The sequence below is a fragment of the Mesocricetus auratus genome, unplaced genomic scaffold (assembly GCF_017639785.1).
Source record: "Mesocricetus auratus isolate SY011 unplaced genomic scaffold, BCM_Maur_2.0 Super-Scaffold_100676, whole genome shotgun sequence".
Lineage (NCBI taxonomy): Eukaryota > Metazoa > Chordata > Mammalia > Rodentia > Cricetidae > Mesocricetus > Mesocricetus auratus.
The window spans coordinates 32,947,278-32,965,793 of NW_024429266.1; the positions used below are offsets into that span (position 1 = coordinate 32,947,278).

The following is an 18,516-nucleotide window of genomic DNA, read 5'->3' on the forward strand; positions in this document are numbered from 1 at the left end:
TGGAGGCAGTGGGATCATAAGTTAGAGCCAGTTAGATACAAATTGGAGGCCTGTTGTCCTGGCTAGAAATCCTATCTCAAAATAAATAAGTAAACAAACAAATAGCCTTCACTTTGAAAGAAATTCAGTTTCCATCCTCTGCCTCCTCCTCATTGGATTCTATCATATCTCATACTGTGGGTTGTACTAACAGTGAGTCTTGTCTTAACACACATCCCTGGGTGGCCTATCTGTGTTATATTTCCCTCTACCCAGAGGCACTTTGCCCTTCTTTGAATGCTTCCCTGTTCACCCTTACATGTTCATCCCACCCTAGTACTTCATGGTCGCTCAGCGTGTTCTGTAATCCACTTTGAATATGTATGTGGTTATGCTTTGAGTTGTGATTAGATGTTAAGCATCTGCCTTAGACTGTGACTAGAAGCTGTGCAATATAAAGGATAAATTCTGAGTGTACATCAGTCTTCTGTGGATGAGAACCATAGCTTTGTCAATCATTGCCTGTGACCTTGGACAAGTTGCATAAACTCAGTTTGCTCACTGATAAAAATATCACTTTCCTAGTAGGGATGTTGTGACAATTAAATGAAACAACCTATGCCAAGTGACATATTATATGCTTCACACCTGATACACATTATTGTTTTTGAATGACAGGGTTGACTCTTACATAGAACTTTATAAAAACTCTAGTCTTGCATAGCTCCTTACATAAAATAAGTTCATGAAGATGTTTGCTGCAGAATTAAAAAATGAAGAAAAAATCAGACCAAAGAGGCAACAGCACTTATGACAGGGACAACTCTCTGGTGAACGATCTGATCTTGAACAAATGAAGGGATCTTGGTCCCTCAACTCAGATAGTCCAAAGGTAAGGTTCCAGCTCATGAGCACAGAGCCCAGTCTCGGAGGCACTCACTCCACAGCTTCAACCTTGGCTTTCTTATGATCTTCTCCCCTCCATTCCAGTGCCCTCTGTCCACACTGGTAAGCTGAGGAAACAGGGAGCAGCTGTCCTATGGACTAAAAAAACCACAAGGAAAAGAAGGAAGTTGGGGAAGGCAATGGATGGAGAGGGGCGGAAAGGAAGAGAAGGAAAAAGGATATGCCTCCACAAATACCTATACAAAGAGTCATTATCTATGTCCCATTCTTTCAGAGTTTAACATTGGTTACCTAAGGATACAAACTGGAATAAGAGTCAACTGACTTCCTCCCAAGACCAAGAGGCTCTAAGAAGCAGGGACTGATTTCCAATCAGTTATGATTTGTATAGTTTCTAATGGATAAGACCCCTTTGGATACTAAATCTTGGATAGATGTTAATAACGAATTACTGTGAAGGATTCTGGGAGTAAGAGTTAGTTAGTTGCTCAGGGTGCAGGCTAGTGAATGAGGTGGTACCAGACCTGAGCTCTGCATGGCTCACTGGACATCTCCGGCTCCTCCCAGTATGTACTCTTAAGTAACACTGAGACCACCTGCAAGTCATTCACTGTATGCTTTTCTGACTGAATTAAAATCAAAAGGTGAACTTTTTAAAACAAGGAAAACAGACTATTGGAGATAGACAGAATAAAGGTAAAGTTGTGCCTTGTGTCTAATGGTGTCTTTCGTCAACAGCTATTTGATAACCATCTACAAGAGTTCATTTCCTGTGCTAAGCATGAAGTAAGCAATGACGCAAAAGGAGACACATATGGCCCGTCTGCATAAATGCTGCAGCCAGATAATAAACAAGCAAACTGGATTCATGTAAATATCCGAATTCCACAATTGTGTTGAGGAATCTGAATGAGAAGGTGGGACACTATGGATGCACACAGTAGCAAGAGGCTGCAAACAAACCCACCATTTGGGGGCTAATGAATGGAACTTGAGGACAATATGTAAAGTGAAATAAACACAATGAAAACACAGGTGTATGTTTTCTCTCATATTTGGAGATGCAGAAAGAAATGACCTAAAAACACAAGAGGAAATGTTAAATAAGGGAAAAGGGACAGAGGGAATGAGGGAAGAAGAGAAAGGAAAGCAGAATGGAGGCTGAATGCAATCTAAGTACAATATAAACTTGCATGGAAATGTCACAGTGAAACACATGAAATTGCATTAATACATATTAATGATTTTATTTTTTAAAGTTATCTGGTCACAAAAATCGTAGTAATATAGGTAGAAAATCTAACATTAAGAAGATTGGACTCTTACTGTAACTGACTTCTAAAACCAATTAGAAATACCAATCTGTCTAAAAGAGACACAATTAGGGCAAAGAAGTTCTTTGCAAGTGCCAAGTTGGTAGGACTGGAATACAGATGAGGAGAGATTCCATCTCAGGAACAATGATAAACTAATATAGTGTTCTAAACATGGATCAGATTTTTAATATAAATAGTATGGCAAGGTATATGCACATGATATAATTATTTTAAGTGCCATTTCTTTAAAAGTTTTAATTCTCCACGTTTAATCCACATCACTCCATAAGAATTCCTACTCTCCAAATCCTGGGCCAAATCTAACTGCAACAGGTTGGATGATGGTATGCTGTGGTTTGAATAGGAAATGTCCTGTACTAGAGGCTTGGTCAAGGTGCTGATACCATTGAGAAGTGAAGGAAGACACTGATTTCATTATTATATTAGTACACTGGTTGATGCATAACTTAATGGTATTGGGAAGTAAACCCTAGTAGGAAGCAATAGGTCACCAGGGCTTGCTTTTGAAGCTTATATGTTAGGCTTGGCGTGTTCTTGAATTCTGTTTGCATCCCAGCTACCATGAGGTGCAAAAGCTCCTATGCCACACACCTCTACTGTTATGATGCTCTACCTCACCACAGTCCATAGCAATGGGTCTGGGCAACCATGAACTGAAGTCTGCGGAACAGTCATATTTCTTTCTTTTAAGTTGATAAGGCCAGGTATTTTGTCACAGTGATGAAAAGCTAACTAATATACAATAGAAAAGAAGAATCAAAATGGAACCCTTGGATTTCCTTGGAAAGGAAGAGAAAGGGAAATTCCACTGCATTAAGTATCAGCAATTTGCCATTCCATGCACTTCCTGGAGAATCCATACTTGTTAACAGATACTTGTTAATAGAGTCTAGAAAAAAATCCAGTGCTGACTGTTGTTTTTATTAAAGAAGAAAAATACAGATTTTCAATTGAGGTTTATCAACAGAATATTTTCATTAATTTATTCATCTGTTCATTTATCTATTTAACAGAGCATCAACTATACACCAACCCCAGGCATCCTGTAGAAGACAAAGTGTTTCTTGTAGTCTAGAGGGAAGTAAATAACCAAACAATAACTACAGTCATAGGGGATTCTTTGAGATGTGCACACATACAGTGGAGGTTCCACTGAGGAGTCTGAGTTGGACTAGGAACATGAAGGAAGGTACCTTGAGAGCTAGTGATGTTTGTGCTGAAACATGGCATGATAGCAGGAGTTTTCCAGTAGCCATGTATGGCAGACTATATTCTTGGGACAGAGATTTGTAAGTCAGAAAGGATGAATTCATGAAAAAAAATGTACTGTGTTTGAGGAGGCACAAAAGTTGAATTTTGGAGTTTATAGTACTATCAACCTAACCATTTAAATGAAAACAGATTGGATCATGAGCAGCTTTGTACTGATGTGCTCAGGACTCTAAATTGCACTCAATCTGAAGAACCATTAAATTACCTTGATGCAGTATGGCTAGAAGGTCCATATTTTACATATTCCATGTGTTTTAGTACAAGGGCCAACAAGAAGATTGCTGCAATAAAATGTTTGATTACAGTGAAGCGATGGGTTGCAATAGGGGTCTCAGATAAGAGAATGGATACAGGATGTACCTGTTGCTTTTGATGATGGAAAAGATACAAAGGATGACAAGAACACTCATGCCATTTAATGAGATGGGGACATATGTGGTTTGGTTATGAGATACAAGGTAATGAGCTAAAGTTTGGTTGTTTAGATGGTTTAACCTATTTGTTTATCACAATCAAAGTTTTATTGAAGTATGACATCAGAGGTTATCTAGTCTAACACAAAAGAGAATAGACAGAAAATGAACCCACATATTGGAGGGGAATATACAAACCCACACAGAGTCGTCAGTGTCGTGCTGAACCCATGTCTACCTCTCCCCAACTTCTGCAACCCCTGTCTGTATTCTTTGATGGAAAGTAGGAGTTAGACAGAAAAACAGAGTTAGAAAGGGATGACAAAGGTAGAGTGTGCCACACACAGAAAAGAGGAGAATCTCCTGATAGCAAACAAACTCCATCTTAGACCAGCTTGTCATCATTTAGAAACTAATGTGTCTATTTAACACAGGGCCAGATAGACAGTGTCTTCCCACCCCTCTGTGAAACTGGTACAGGAAAAATGGGACTTCTGAACGTGAACTTCCTTAGGCATCCTGGTTTTGATTGATAGCCCACAAGTCCTTTGTCTCTCAGTGAGCTCTTTTTTATTCTGTAGCTTTGCACATCCCAAATCATAGAATAGCCCTGCTGAGCCAAGACCCCACTGAACCCATATTGATGACACAGAAATATTTGGTCATCAGCCTCCATAATCTGAGGGATTACAATGTTAGGTGGACAAGAGTAGGGTGACCACCGGTGTTAACACCAGCACACCTTTGGGTGTCCAGTGATATCAGCACACGTTGAGTGTCCAGTGAACCAAGCCCTTCCTTGTTTCTTCAAGTCCCTCTCTCCAAATCCTCTTCCCACAAACCCATAACCATCTCTTTCATATTCAGGATGAACTTGTAGGCCAGCAGGAATCATTTGTCGTTTTGTTCCTGTGGGGGGGGGGACTGTATTTTCAAACACTCATTGAAATAGAAGAGATGGGTAGGTGAGAGAAACACACATGCAAAATCCCTCCTGTGGGTCTGAGAAACACCTATGAAACCAACTGTGACACACCAGGTGTCTCTTCAAAGAGAATAAAGGAAGCAATTATCACCCCACCTGGATGGGCATCCGTCACAGTCAGGTAAGCAGTTCACTGCTGCAGCTCACTCCCCAGCTGCCTTGCAGATAATGCTTAGAATCCTTACTCTTGGAATCTCTCTATTTCAAGTTTGGCATGGCCAGTGACTCTGTGTGTGTGTGTGTGTGTGTGTGTGTGTGTGTGTGTGTGTGTGTGTGTGTGTTTGCTTACTCTGGCCTGTACATTGGAGGAAGTAAGGGGACTAGAGAATGAGCTGTCTAAGTCTCGCTTTTCCTACCCCCACACCTGATCTTTAGGGACTCATTCATTTTCTCCTAAGATCTCCTGGAACAGAGAGGTAAAGGCAGAGAAGAAACAGTTGGGAAATGTCATGGCCTTCCAGCAGGATAAAACATGGGAAGATCAGCATGGATGTTGTGTTTTGTTCTGCAAGCCTGTGATGATGAGGGTACCAGACCTTTCAAGTTTAAGTTAGATCCTTCCTCTAGGGCCTGTACTTGCAGCTGGTTCTAGGCTGGGAGATCAGCTAGGGGAGCTGGCCCATCTCCTCAAGGGGAGATAGAGATGAAGTCCTCCTTAGAACCATGCTCCCTTTGGAAAGGGTATTACAACGACTTTGGTGATTGCAAACCACGTGCCTTCCTACATATTTGCTTCCAGTAGTCATTGCACAGACTCTACAAGTGCATGGTTGTGACTCCTGAATCACATTACTGTGGTTATTATAGGATGTACTGATTTGATTTGACTTAATATGCAAACATGCAAATCTAAACACACTAGGTGCAGCTCTTAGCCGAACAAAAAGCGTCTCCACTCTCAACTATAGTGTGGAGCAAGTTCTCTGTTTTTGGTACCTTCCAGAGCCAAGTGTCTCAGCCCTCTTACCCTCTGGGTCTGGTTATTGGTCACCAGTTCATAGATGGGGGATGCTCTGGTCACTTCAAGCAGGACTGGCTCAGCAGGGGTTTCAGGGCTGGACGTCACATGACACAAAGGACAAGAGGAGGGGCATCGTCCCTTGCTCTGGCACTCCATTCGGACTCCAGCCGCCATACGCTTGGTGCCAGAGTCTGAGAGGCTAGCGATGTATTCTGGGAATGTCAGAACCTTGGGATCTCTTTCCCGCTCCTCCGACTCATCAGATGGGGAGTTGCCTGTCAGACACAAAAGAAAAAGCATCAGTGAGGGAGGTAAGATAGCACGGGCTGCCGTGATTTGGTGGCTCCTGAGTTCTGAGGTCTAACATGAAGAAGCTAGAAAGTACCACTGAGGGAGTGGAATTGTGATTTTTGTCATTCCACTTAATTAGGGGCATGTGTCTTCCCAATGACATACAGAATTGGAAATGGCCTTTCCAGCACATGACTGGGTTGTTCTTTTTCTGAGAGTCATTGGCTCCCCTTAGAGGGATGTGTCTGTGGTACATCCATTGCTAAGAATTCAGATGTTAGCAACAGTGGCCATTATATGCCTTGGCTTCTTCATACCACTTAAATGAATGAATTACAAAATATTTTGAAAACACACATATGGCTTCTAGCATACACGAAGCACTCATCATGCCAATTGAGATTTATGGAGAAACTTCCTATGTCACTGGGGTTGATTCAAAGTCCCCCTTTACAGCTACAGAGAGCCTACCATTATACCCATTTCTACACATGGAAAGGACAATATCATCAAGGTCACCAATACCTTTGTGAGATTTGGTATTTCAAACCAGTAGCATCTCAACCCAAAGTATTTAGGTCGTAGAGGAAAATCAGCATTTCTCAGCTGTCTAATTAACTCATGTGTTCAGCATGCAAAGGGAAGTTTGGCTGTTTAAAAAAATTTCACTGTTGTTTGGTGAAAAGAAGTTAGCTACACAAACTCTTGATCTATTTTTGGTGACAAACATGAGAAATGCCTGGTAGAGAATAATTCTTTGTTCCCCATTTGCTCTTTCTTCCTCCAGAGTCATGATTATCCATTTAACTCGTTATCTATAAAGGTGGACGGAACCCATCAGATTTCTTAAGCTACTTCTGACAGTTGGTGTCCCAGGCAGGAAATGATTTCGGAGAGACTGCTGTGCCTTTGGAGATGACAGGGACACACAGAATGTTCTGGTCTCCTGGGGATGCGTTGAGAATATCATACTTGATGGACACAGGTGAACTGGTTGAAAGCCTCTGCACAGTGGTTCCGGGAGATGATGTGGAGATAGGACTCACTGACTTAGAAAAACAAATGTTCTCTGGGGTGTAGAGAACCCCATGCCCTCTCTTGTTTTCTGTGTAACGTGGACCCATGTAGGGACATGGTGGGATTCCCAAAACTCTTGATTCCCAAATGAACAGCATGGTTATATGGATGAAACACTTTTACCCACCACTCTTGACAGGGAACTCCTCCTGTGGATAAAGGGCTGGACAACTGCACACACAGCAAAGACCAAGAGTGAGGACATCAGCTGGAGCCCAGGCTAGCCCACCTCCAATCACTTCTCCCACGGGTTCACCTTTATAAACATTTAGGCTTCTGAAGCTCAGTCATGGCTATGTACTCTGTCTTAGGCTGAAAAGGGATTACTGGGAAGTTTTGAAGGGTCATAGACCAGTCAAGATCCGATCTCCTGTCTTTTTCAGATTGCAGAATGACTAGGTCAAAGTAAGTGGAGATGGATTAATGTCCATGAAAAGTCTTTATGATGCTGAGAGCTGTTTTCTTCTTTGACTTTTAATTGCATTATAATCAGAGGCATTTCCCTACCAAACCACAACCTTCCTTTGTTGAGAATCCATTCCGTACACTTGGAAATCTCCAATATGACCACTAGATGGCGGTAGCGGATCTAAAATGATTACATTTTGTGCTGTGGGACTGCACTAGGGAAAATAAATGTTCAGAACCCTAAGTATGGTGTAGGTATCTTAACAATCTTATGGCTCTTTTCCTAACACACAATAAGAATATGAAGAAGTAAAACGATTACAAATTATATACCGCATTGCTTCAGGAAAAAAATGAAAAACAGGCAATAATGACAATGACAGGATAATTGAAAGAAAATTCACAAGAATAATTTAAAAGAAACTTCCCCAAACATCCTTAGTTTTGAGAAACAGTTACTTCAAAAGGGGAGTACTATACCAAGACATTTCTTTTTTCCTTTAAACGAACTTCCCTGGGTCACTATCTAGATAAATTGTGTCAAAATAACCACCAGGGGGCACTGTAACATGCTTGCATGCTTGCCATGTGTGGTGTTCACTTCTGATCCCTCCAGTTCTCCATCATTAAAACCTGTAATTTGAGGGGCTGCTCCCCTTGCTGCTGTCTTCTGGCAATGCCAATTAAAATCAAGATGCAGTTAATCCCTGTCAATATCTATCCACCCTACATACTTGGCAAGACTAGAGAACACAGAAGGATGGAGGAGAAAAGAATATAAAAAAAGATGCTCCCTTTTTGTTTTTTTCTTCAGGACCTTGTTCTCCATCTTTGCCCCAAAATCGGGTCCACAAAGTACAAAGTCCCTGCTGGAAGTCAAGGCCAGCTCACATGAGATGAAGCTGTCTAGAGAGAGGCCGGATTTATACAGAGGCAATGAACAGTGAGTTCCCAAAAGCCATTTATTCAGTCTCCAGCCAAGAATAGACAAGTGTGTTAGAGAGATTTTTTTCAAAGAGAAAATGCATTTTCTATGTGCAGTTAAAGATACAACTGGGAAATACTCCTTAAAATGATGGAGTCCATTGGTGGAAGCCCACATAAATCTCCCTCACCCCAAAGAGAGTAGCACCATTGGCTGCAAGTGAGTGAACAGCTCAGACTAAACTCTGCAGGAGAGTCTGCTCTTTGTTGGTGGAAGCTGGGAGGAGGGAAAGCCACTTTATCTCCTATGACCCAGTAGTCCCTCTTTCTATTGGTCACTTCTATTGCAGTCCTTGTCAATTTCCTCCATCTTCTGGAACCTAGGTAGAGACCCTACTGGAATCTGAAGCACTGAGATGAGTTTTAGGCAAAGAAATATCTACTTCAGCAAACACGCCATCTTTGAACAAAATAAGTAATCTACAGTTAAGGTCTTGGAAAACACTGATTGGCCAGTGGGCTTCTGACAAAGAGTACCTGTGTTGTCCCTCACCACCTGCTCCCAGGGAAGATCCTACCAGGCTGTGACGCTTAGCTTTCCTACAAGTAGAGGAATATTCAACCTGGAATGTAGTTAACAACCTTAAAACTGCAAAGCATTTTGCAAATACAGTTTGCTATAAATAAGTGCCATTTGCTTCAGGCTAAATCTGTATCCTCCAGCACACAGTGGATGAATTTCCCCAATAGAATACCATGGTATGAGAATATTGGCATCCTTAATGCTCAAAATCTCACTGTGTATGTGCCCATGGCCTTAGGCATGTACATACTGACCCACCTAAACTCGGGGACACATTAGGATGATGAAAGTGACCAACCCATTCTTATGCAGGTTCTGCTCTGCCTGTGCCAATTGACAGGTCACAAAGGTGAATTGCTTGTTATGAAGTAAATTGGTACAATTCCTGTAGGATTCTGAGGAATGCTTAAAAATCTCTCTCCTGAGTTGGTGCCCAAGGCGATGAGATGCTAATGACATCACAGCTAGAACTACACAGGCAGTTCATTAGGCAGCAAAGAAATCAAATGCAAGCTAATCAGATCACAGCTTTGGGGGATAGCTTGGGATGCACGGACTGAAGCTGACATGGGCAAATGAGTCACAGCTCACAAGATACGCTGGAAGCCTGTCCACCTACAGCCAGTATGTCAGAACTCACCCCAACCTTCACCCCTATCTACTGTGTGAGCCAGGATTCCAAGGTATTTGATGAACATATTGCTTACCTCATATCTTCCAAGTAGAGGAATACAACCTGTAAAGCCATTAACAGCCCTAAGATAGGTTCCAGTAAGTCTCTTCAAGTGTTTAATGTCTTTGGAAGGAGTTTAAAGTCAGTTGGAAGTTGAACTGAACCCTCTAGTCACACCATGTTCAAATATTCTCCAAGACTCAAATCTTAACTAGGGGAAGGGAGGCAGAGCATAAAGTGAGCACTTATTGCTATGGCAGATGTGAGATAATAGTGGCCTGTAGTCAGCAACTCTCTCTTTCTCACCTTTGAAATTCCTTTACCTAGTTTTTCTATCGTCTATATCTTCATGAGTATCCATCTATATCTAGATCTATCACCATAATCTATATCTTCATTCTTTGTGTATCCTGGGGCAATTATCCTAAGCTCCAAGCCTAGGTGTGAATGATTATGAAATGTCAAGCTTAAAAAATAGAAGCAAAGTATTTGCCAAACAGCGCTCCTGTCCCATACTATGCTTTCCAAGAATCAAGTAGGAAATGCAAGGCATCACTGTAGTAGTAGCTGACTCTGCGACTCCAGTCAAGGTCTCTCCCATAATTAGGAAAACTTTCATGCCTATTAGAACATCAATATATACACATTGCATTATGGGGTTCTCCTAATTGTGGTTACCATCTTTTCCACGCTCTCTTGGCAGATAAGCAGGGGGACAGCTGATTCCCCAACTGCTGAAACAGCTGGACTTACATTCCCTATACTTCACTCACCCCCCCCAACCTCCAAAACATTCATTTATTATCAAATTACACTCTCTGCCCACCCTATATCCCTTCCTCCATGTTCAATACCACATAAGGAAATTACCAATTTAATTACAGGCTCAGGCCTGTAATCCCAGGTCTTGGGAGGCAGAGACAGGAAGACCGTACGTTTAGAGTCATTTTTGGCTATGTGGTGCCTTCAAGAATCAGGCTCAAAACACCAAAGCAAAAAGAAACAAATCTGCAAGTCACAAAGCCCATCTTGAGCTGTCCTCAAGACGCAATGAGTGCACTCTGAATTTACTTACTCTGACCACACTTATCCACTACCTTGCTCTGCCTGCTGTCGTCACCGTCACACGCTGAGGGTCATGAAGGACAAGGTCATGGCTTACTCTCCAGTCAATATCCCATCCCATAGTACTTAATCCATGAAACACTCAACAGCTCATTAGATGAAGTATTTATTGGATGACAAGAGAGTTTGTTGAGTAATAAAGCTTTTTTGATGAACTATGTGTAAAGTGGTTATACCCTGTTTTCTTTAAGTGCCAACTAGACAGCTGAGCCTTAATTAACTTGGAACACTGCTGCCCTAGGTTCTTTTGAAATGTTCTAGATTTGTCTGAAATAGAGTGATTTCTAGTACTTTTAGGTATGAAGAATTGCTCAGAGACAGCTTGGTTTCAAAGACTTCGGTAAATACTGTAGAAATTTCATTCTGCAAAATTTTAAACGTATGCATGTACATCCATGTGGTTGTTAAGCAGTTAACAGGATTTAGACCTGAGAAAGAGAATATCCAGAGCAGCTAGCTCTGGTGCTAAAGGATAGTGGTTCTCTGTGGTAAAAAATCTTGGCAAGTTATTTCCAGTAATACCTTAAAGTAGCAAAGAGATCAGGGCTGATGGCCCAGGCCAGCAGAATGTACCCAAGGAGTAGATGGAAAGGAATACACAAATGAGGGAAAAGGGGGTTCTGGGTAGATCTGGGAACAGTTCAGGAAGAGAGGGACTTTGGCCTGGCATGTGCTTCTTCACCTGCAAAGAGGGAGAGGTAGTCTCCAAGGGCTGGCATAAGGAAGGGAGACACTGGAAAGCTGCACCTTCTATGGTTGCCCCAGTCTCAGCTCACACAGAGGCCACTCCAGGTTCCCAGCCTCACACCCACCAATACCCAAGAGCTCCAAGGAGGCAATCTTATCTTCTTGTGGAATTAAATGATGGAAATCACTGGCTGGCGTCTGACCAATGGATCCAGAAAGCAATCCCAACAAGAAAGAGTTTATGTTCTTGTCCTTTCCTACAAATAAACACTAAACACTTTCAGGTTATATCTTGCCTTTTGTTCTAACATCAATGCCATTATACATTTTAGACTCAGTCCTTTGGTATTTTTCTAGGAAATTTCTAGAAATAACAGGCCTTTGCTATAATCAGACCCTGCAGCCACTCCCCAGAGAGAAGCATCCAAGGATGTGATGGAGTGACTGCTATCAGATTTCCACTGACCACCTTGCCAAGTGCTAACCACTGGGGTGTCCACGGAAAAGTGTCTTCTGGAAAAGTGGATTCTGTTTCTCTGACACTTAACCAGAAAAAAATGCTTACTTTTTCTGCTGTCCTTGTTGATATTTTCCTGTTCTAAATATGCAGTGTTCCAATTTCCTGCCTGCTTCATAAAGCTCTGCCTACCAAACAGAATCAAATCTTTCCCTGGGGTGCCTCCAGGTGATGATTTTGGTCATCAGTTATGACTATGCAGATTTGAAAGTTGGAGGAGACAGAAATAAAATGGCATCAATGCCCCAATGGCTTTTAAAAATTGATAGATAACACAATGTTATGCTTTCTTAAAATAATCCCCTCTCCATAGGTTTGTTTTCTAACAAATAAGTGTCTGCTCAAGGTCCCTGGCTAATTAGGTTCATGTTGAATTGAGATTTGGTGTAGGTACAGTACTTAGTCTTTGCCAAAAGCTGTTAGTCGGCTTTAGCATGGGAACAGTGAATTCAATAATATATGCTCTAAATTCATCAAGCATCCCATATACCTCCTCTGGTCAGTGACAATGACATTGGGTTCAAAGTTCAGTCAATGAAATTTTGTGGTATTAGAATCTACCAAAGAATTATAAAATAAACACCCAAGCTTTAAAATGAATATCTGACCTACCTTCCCCTCCTTTAAGATCCCAATCTTGGTGTAAAGAAATAAAAGTGAGGCTTACTCAGCTATCAGCAACTCTGTTAGAATTCCTAAAGATCACCTCTGCACAGCCCATGCATCTCAGGAGGAGGAAGGCTCAAATCCAAGAACTGCTGGGAAGCCCTCAAGATTTTGCTGCAAAGACAAACTCCCCAACTCAGCTGCAATGTTAGTCCCCATTGTACAGAAAGCTGCGTATGCCATGTTGCATTGTCATGGAGTATGCTCGGTACTCCACACTTGAAAATGTCTCAGTCTACAAACGCATAAGTACAGAAAGAAGCAACAGGGATTGCATCCACCGCCTATCTACAATCCTCAAAGAATAGTCTAAACTTTCATTAAGATTCACCACAAGAGCAATGGCAGTGTATCCAAAAAGGGCTTCCTAAATGCCCACTAGAGGATAGGAATTTGGGAGATTGGGCTGAAACCACAGTCACTCAGACATGGAACCCTCTGAAACATTGTTTCTTTCTTTCTCTCCATTCTTTCATTCCTTCCCATTTTACTCCCCCAATCTCCCTACTCACAGAAGTAATTCTACCAGAAGCTTGTACAGGCACACACAGGAAAGATGGTCAACTGTACTCGGTTTGGTGGTTCCTGTCTCACTCTGCTCCAATAGAGAAATCTTGGTCTTGGCTGGATTATAGGACTTTTGTGTGTGCACTGTGAGATGTTAGGAATGGAAACTTCAAGGTTATATGATGCCCCTTTTCAATTGCCTCCATAGTCTCATTTCTTTCATTTCTAAATGCCATTCATGGAAGTCAGAGCTGATCACCAAGGTTTGCTCTCCCTGGGTTTTGACTCCTAGTTTTCTAAGGCTGCATTTACAAATCATCACTCCAGTTCTAGAGGATAAAAGGGAAAAGTGGAGGTGCAGTCAGAGCCATACTCCCTCTGAAGGTTCTAGAGAAATGGCCACCATTGTTTCTTCCTAATATCCAGAAGATAATGTCCAGAAGATCCCGGTGTTTGTTGGCCTCCCTGATTTACAAAGTTGTCACTCCAATCTTAGCCTTGGTTGTCACATGAGTCTGTGACCAATTCTGCTTCTTCCTCTTATATACTTTTTCTTTGGATGTAGGATCTATATTGAGTTGGTGATCGTGTAACCTTAATGTAATTCCTGTTGCAAAGACTATTTCCAAATCAATTAGAATGATGAGGTCCTAAGTAGGCATGGATTCTAGCCAACCCACCTCTGTGTCCCCAATTTTAACACAGGAAGGTGAGTCCTGTGATGCAGGGCTAGTCAAGTTTCATTTGCTGGCCATTTGGGCACTGGCCACCCATTGGCTTCCTTTCTGAGCTCACAAACATTGAATAAAGGAAACAATGCGTTTCAGACTCCTTCAGCCTCCTGCTGCCCAGCAGCAGCTGCCTGTAGCCTCTTGTCAATGTCAAAATAAACCTGACATAGAAATTCAGAGTCACAGTCTTCAGGATGTGCAGAGCTGGGCTGGATTATCCCTGCTGTTTCACCACAGACAGAATGGCATGGGTGAGAGGGGGGCGGGGAGAGACAGGGCTAGGAGAGAGGCGAAAATGAGGAACACCTGCGGGATTTGCTATTTTCAAATCTCTATTAGCAGGAAGACAAGTGAATAGGTAGGCAAGTTCAGCAGGCTACCAGGAGAGAACCTCTCATGCACTTGTCTGGAGGTGTGGATGTAGGCTCCCCATCCCCATTTCTCTCATGTGGGAGGATGAGCTGAGAAAACAAAGACATAACCCTGTAATACTCCTGGGGCAAGCACTTTCCCAATTCCTGCCCCCCCCAAGGAAGAGCAGAGAAAACTATTGGAAGAATAGCCCAGAGCATGGGATGGGAGAAAAACCATAACCCAGAGAGGCAGAAAGAATCAGGATCCTGCAGTTGGAAGGAAGCCTCCAGGCTTAGCTTCCACCTCAGCTGATGTTGAGGATCTGCCCATCTACAGAATGGAATTAATGATGCTTTCCTATATCCACACCCCAGCATTATTCTCGGGCAAGGGACCTGTGTGTGTCCCTTTGGCTCTCCAGCTCAGCAGCCCAGCACCTGCTTCTTCATGATGTCATCTGCACTTTGACCCCTCCCTGATTCCCCCCCACCAGTGTGCATCTACCTCTCTTTCTTTAAACCTGGATAGGAACACAGGGCCAGGAACCATTGGAGAGTCCTGAAATAGAGCAGCCCTGATGCAGTAGCATGGGTTGCCCCAGCTCCACAGTCTGAGAACATAGCTGCATGTGGTGTACGTGGAGTGTGGCTGGATGAGAACCACTAACAAGAGTTACATGCAGGTGGGGGTCTCTGGAGCAAACTCAGGTCCACGGTGTGATATTCAAGGCTTCATCAGGATGCTGCAAAGACTAGCTATAAATATCCTTAACTACCAAATGGTCTAGAAATTTTTAATAAAAATATTATTCAATAATAATACTACTCCAGCCGTCAAGGGAATGTTGTAACGGTCTCCATTTTCCTCTGGATACTCATCTAGCTTCTGTTTTTCAAATGAATTTGGATGTTAAATCCTTTTGCTGCCCTGACCAATTTATTCTGCAAATTAACTCTGTATGACAGAACTTAAAGTCCGTTACCAGTTAGCTCTGCTTCGCTGAAATTTATGCTGCTTCCTTGCCTCCTGGAGCCACGAGCTCAAACACTCTGTGGCTATTGGTGATGATTTGGGATTCCACACAGTCCTCTCACCTCTTGGTCCTCATCTCTTCAGTTCTAAAAAGTGCTGAGTGGACCAGGCTCTTTTCACCTCTTGGTGACCTGCGCCCTCTGTTCTCGATTCCTCTGGTCCCTGTGGCTGCCTCTCCCCGCTAAGGACATCCTCATTATGAGATGTAACTTTTCTCAGGGCTACACGTCACACCAGCAGAGACACTCAAGAGCTTCAAACTGGCCTTTAGTACCACATGTAAATGGTGGAAGCAGCCAAATGGTATAAGACAAGGAAGGTAATTATGCAGACCACATGCACACTAAGCCAGCAGATGGGTATGCTGTCATATTAAGAGAATATGGCGATGGAGATGATGGAGGGCCATGCTGCCATGACAAATCTACATCAGGAGTTGGCTCAGCTTTCATTGGATTGAGGTACAGAGTCACATTCACCCTGTGGGAGGTAGTTAGAATTGCAAGACATTGGGAGATATGGTCCCATGAACAGCAAACAGCTGAAGGAGATTCAGTGAGGCTTTTCCTTTCACTACACACCTAATGGGTTGTCCCTTTGAAATAAGATAAAATGTTTTCTGTGTATTTACAGAGAACAGAATTCACACCCAAGACAGGAAATCAAAGTAAGGTGAGTTTATTGTGGTTTGGGTTTCATTGAGTACCTGTTTGGTGCCAGAAAGGGTTCTCAGTGCTTATGAGAAAAAATGTCATATGGCTAAGGAAATCAAGCTCATTTTACAATGTCCCTAGGTACATGAAGTGGACAGGAACATGACAGTGATGTGAGGGCTTGTAGTAGAGTATCGAGAGGGAGTTTGGTGTACACAGAGAGAAGTTCTGAAACCTATTCCATTGGGGGAGATGGGATGAAGGAAGACACCAAGCTCCTTTAAGAATTATTTTTGTAATAATACTTTCAGCTTGTACAAAGCAGGATAGACAGCCTTGGAGATTGCAAGCTCCTAACCAGATATAGTATTCATGTAAAAGATAGTGAACCACTTATCAGGGGTGCCAGAGCACTGTGGGCATTTCAGAAGGGATTCTGGGTCCTCTTTCAAAGCTAAATTTTTAAGCTCAGTATTTGCAAATTAGTGGAGTTGGGAACCTGCATTTTATCAGGCACCTCTAGGGTGCTGACTGAGGCAAGCTTCAGGTAACATGTTGAGACTCACCACTCCAGACAAGGGTAGTATTTTATTAAATATTGCCAGAATGCCTTTAAAAATTCTCATAGACATTTATAATAAATTAAAAAGGTTAATTTGTGGGATAGAGTTTTTAGGCCTTCAGCATATTATTGTTTGATGAAAGTAAGAATTTCTATTATTTATGGAGTTGTTCTGTAAACATTTATGCAGAGCCCCAAAATGTACAAGAGGGCAAGTTTTGGAGTTACTTATTTCATCTCTGATGACCTTGGCCTGAGCTGTTCCAGAAGTAACCAAAGGTTCTCCCCAACCACAAGGCTGTGCTTAATCTGAATATCTGAATAGGTTACTGTCACAAGCAGCAAACTCTGTCATATACCATAGTTAATTCGCTTCTTCTTGGATTTTACAAGACAAAAATGCTGTGTTGTCTGTCCTAATTAGCTACAAATTAAATCAGAGTGTTCTAGATTCCTGACCAAAGAAGAAATCTACTCAATTAAATATACTCATATTCTCATGAAGAAGGCACTCTGGTGCCAGGTATAGAGTACATGTCATCCAAGCACTCAGAGGTTGAGGTAGAAGCATCTCAGGTTCAAGGACAGCCTTGGCAACATGTGGAGTGTGATGACAGTCTGGGCTACACAGTGACTTCTTATCTGAGACAGGAGGAGAGGGAAAGAGAGAGAGAAAGAAATAAGAGGGAAAAGATCTAATGGAGAAATGAGAGGAGGCAGCACCCCTATACACATCCATCCAATAAGACAAACTCAGACGACAACAGGAGGGGCAGATGATGACACACGTTCCCTTCCTAACACGGCTTCTTCTTGAGCACATGTTAACAAAGCCCATGCAATATTAGCTCTTCTCTTACAGATGTCTGAAGGAAAAATTATCATTAGGTACAACAAGATGATCCTGTGATTTTGTGCTATTTCTTGGAATTCTTGTAACAATAATAGATGCAAAATTATAATAAATATTAAACAATATAGCTGTGTAGTTCTTATACAGCCCTCTGCTAATGAAAGTGAAGACTGCTATTGTTATTAATAGAACATAGTCAAGTAGGTAGCTAATATAACCAATAAGGGAGTCATCTTTTTTACTAGCCCATTCAAGCCCTTTTACCCAGGCTTCTGGTCTGGTGTAGATGAGTTATGAGTTTTGTTATCCTGGGGTTCATATTCCCAAACCTTCATATAGAAATATTAAGAAGTGACTGGGGCCTATAAGGGACAGATCTTTGAGTCACAGGGGAGGCAGACTACGATAGGATGTGATTTTGGTAGCTCCTATGAGACCCTTGAGCTGATTTGCATGTGATAGGGGCTTGCTATAAAAAAAAGCATGGGCACTCCCTAGCCTCTTTGACTTCTTATCTGATCATGTGTTCTCCACTTTTGCTGGTACTCCCAAGCGTTACGATGCCATTTACCTGGAGACTTTTATCAGACCCAAGCAGAGCTAACAAGAATGTGAGCCAAATAACCCTCATTTCTCTATAAATAGCCAGCTTCCAGGGTTATGTTATGGTAATGAAAAAAAGAAACAGTGCCTTTTCTTATATATCTGCCTCCCTTGAATGAAGGTTGAACAAGGAGCAGCAATACGAAGGTGGTAAATGTACATGGAGACAGGGAGATACATAGCTCTGGCCTCCAGCAGAAGCTTCCAAGACACAGAAGGCCATGGTCTCTATGGAGGCCAGATTCTCTAGGACCTTTATACTTAATTTCTGGTTGGATTGGGAGCATGTCTGTGATGTTGGCTCTTATATAATAATGTGGTATAAAGTCCCCATATTGGGAAGACACAAAGTCAGAGCCACAGGATGAGACTAGAATTGAGTAAGGATTCAGAGTTAGGGTTCTTGTATTTAATTTT

General features: G+C 42.2%; 1 protein-coding gene across 2 annotated transcripts in view; it reads right to left on the bottom strand.

The window, feature by feature from the left end:
- Astn1 (astrotactin 1) overlaps positions 1–18,516 on the bottom strand; it is a 311,034-nt gene that overhangs the window by 26,221 nt on the left and 266,297 nt on the right. For both annotated transcript variants that reach the window (XM_005071325.4, XM_005071326.4), the window contains exon 17: positions 5,860–6,128. In XM_005071325.4, coding sequence (XP_005071382.1) covers positions 5,860–6,128 — 269 coding nt within the window. The remainder of the gene's footprint in view (positions 1–5,859; positions 6,129–18,516) is intronic.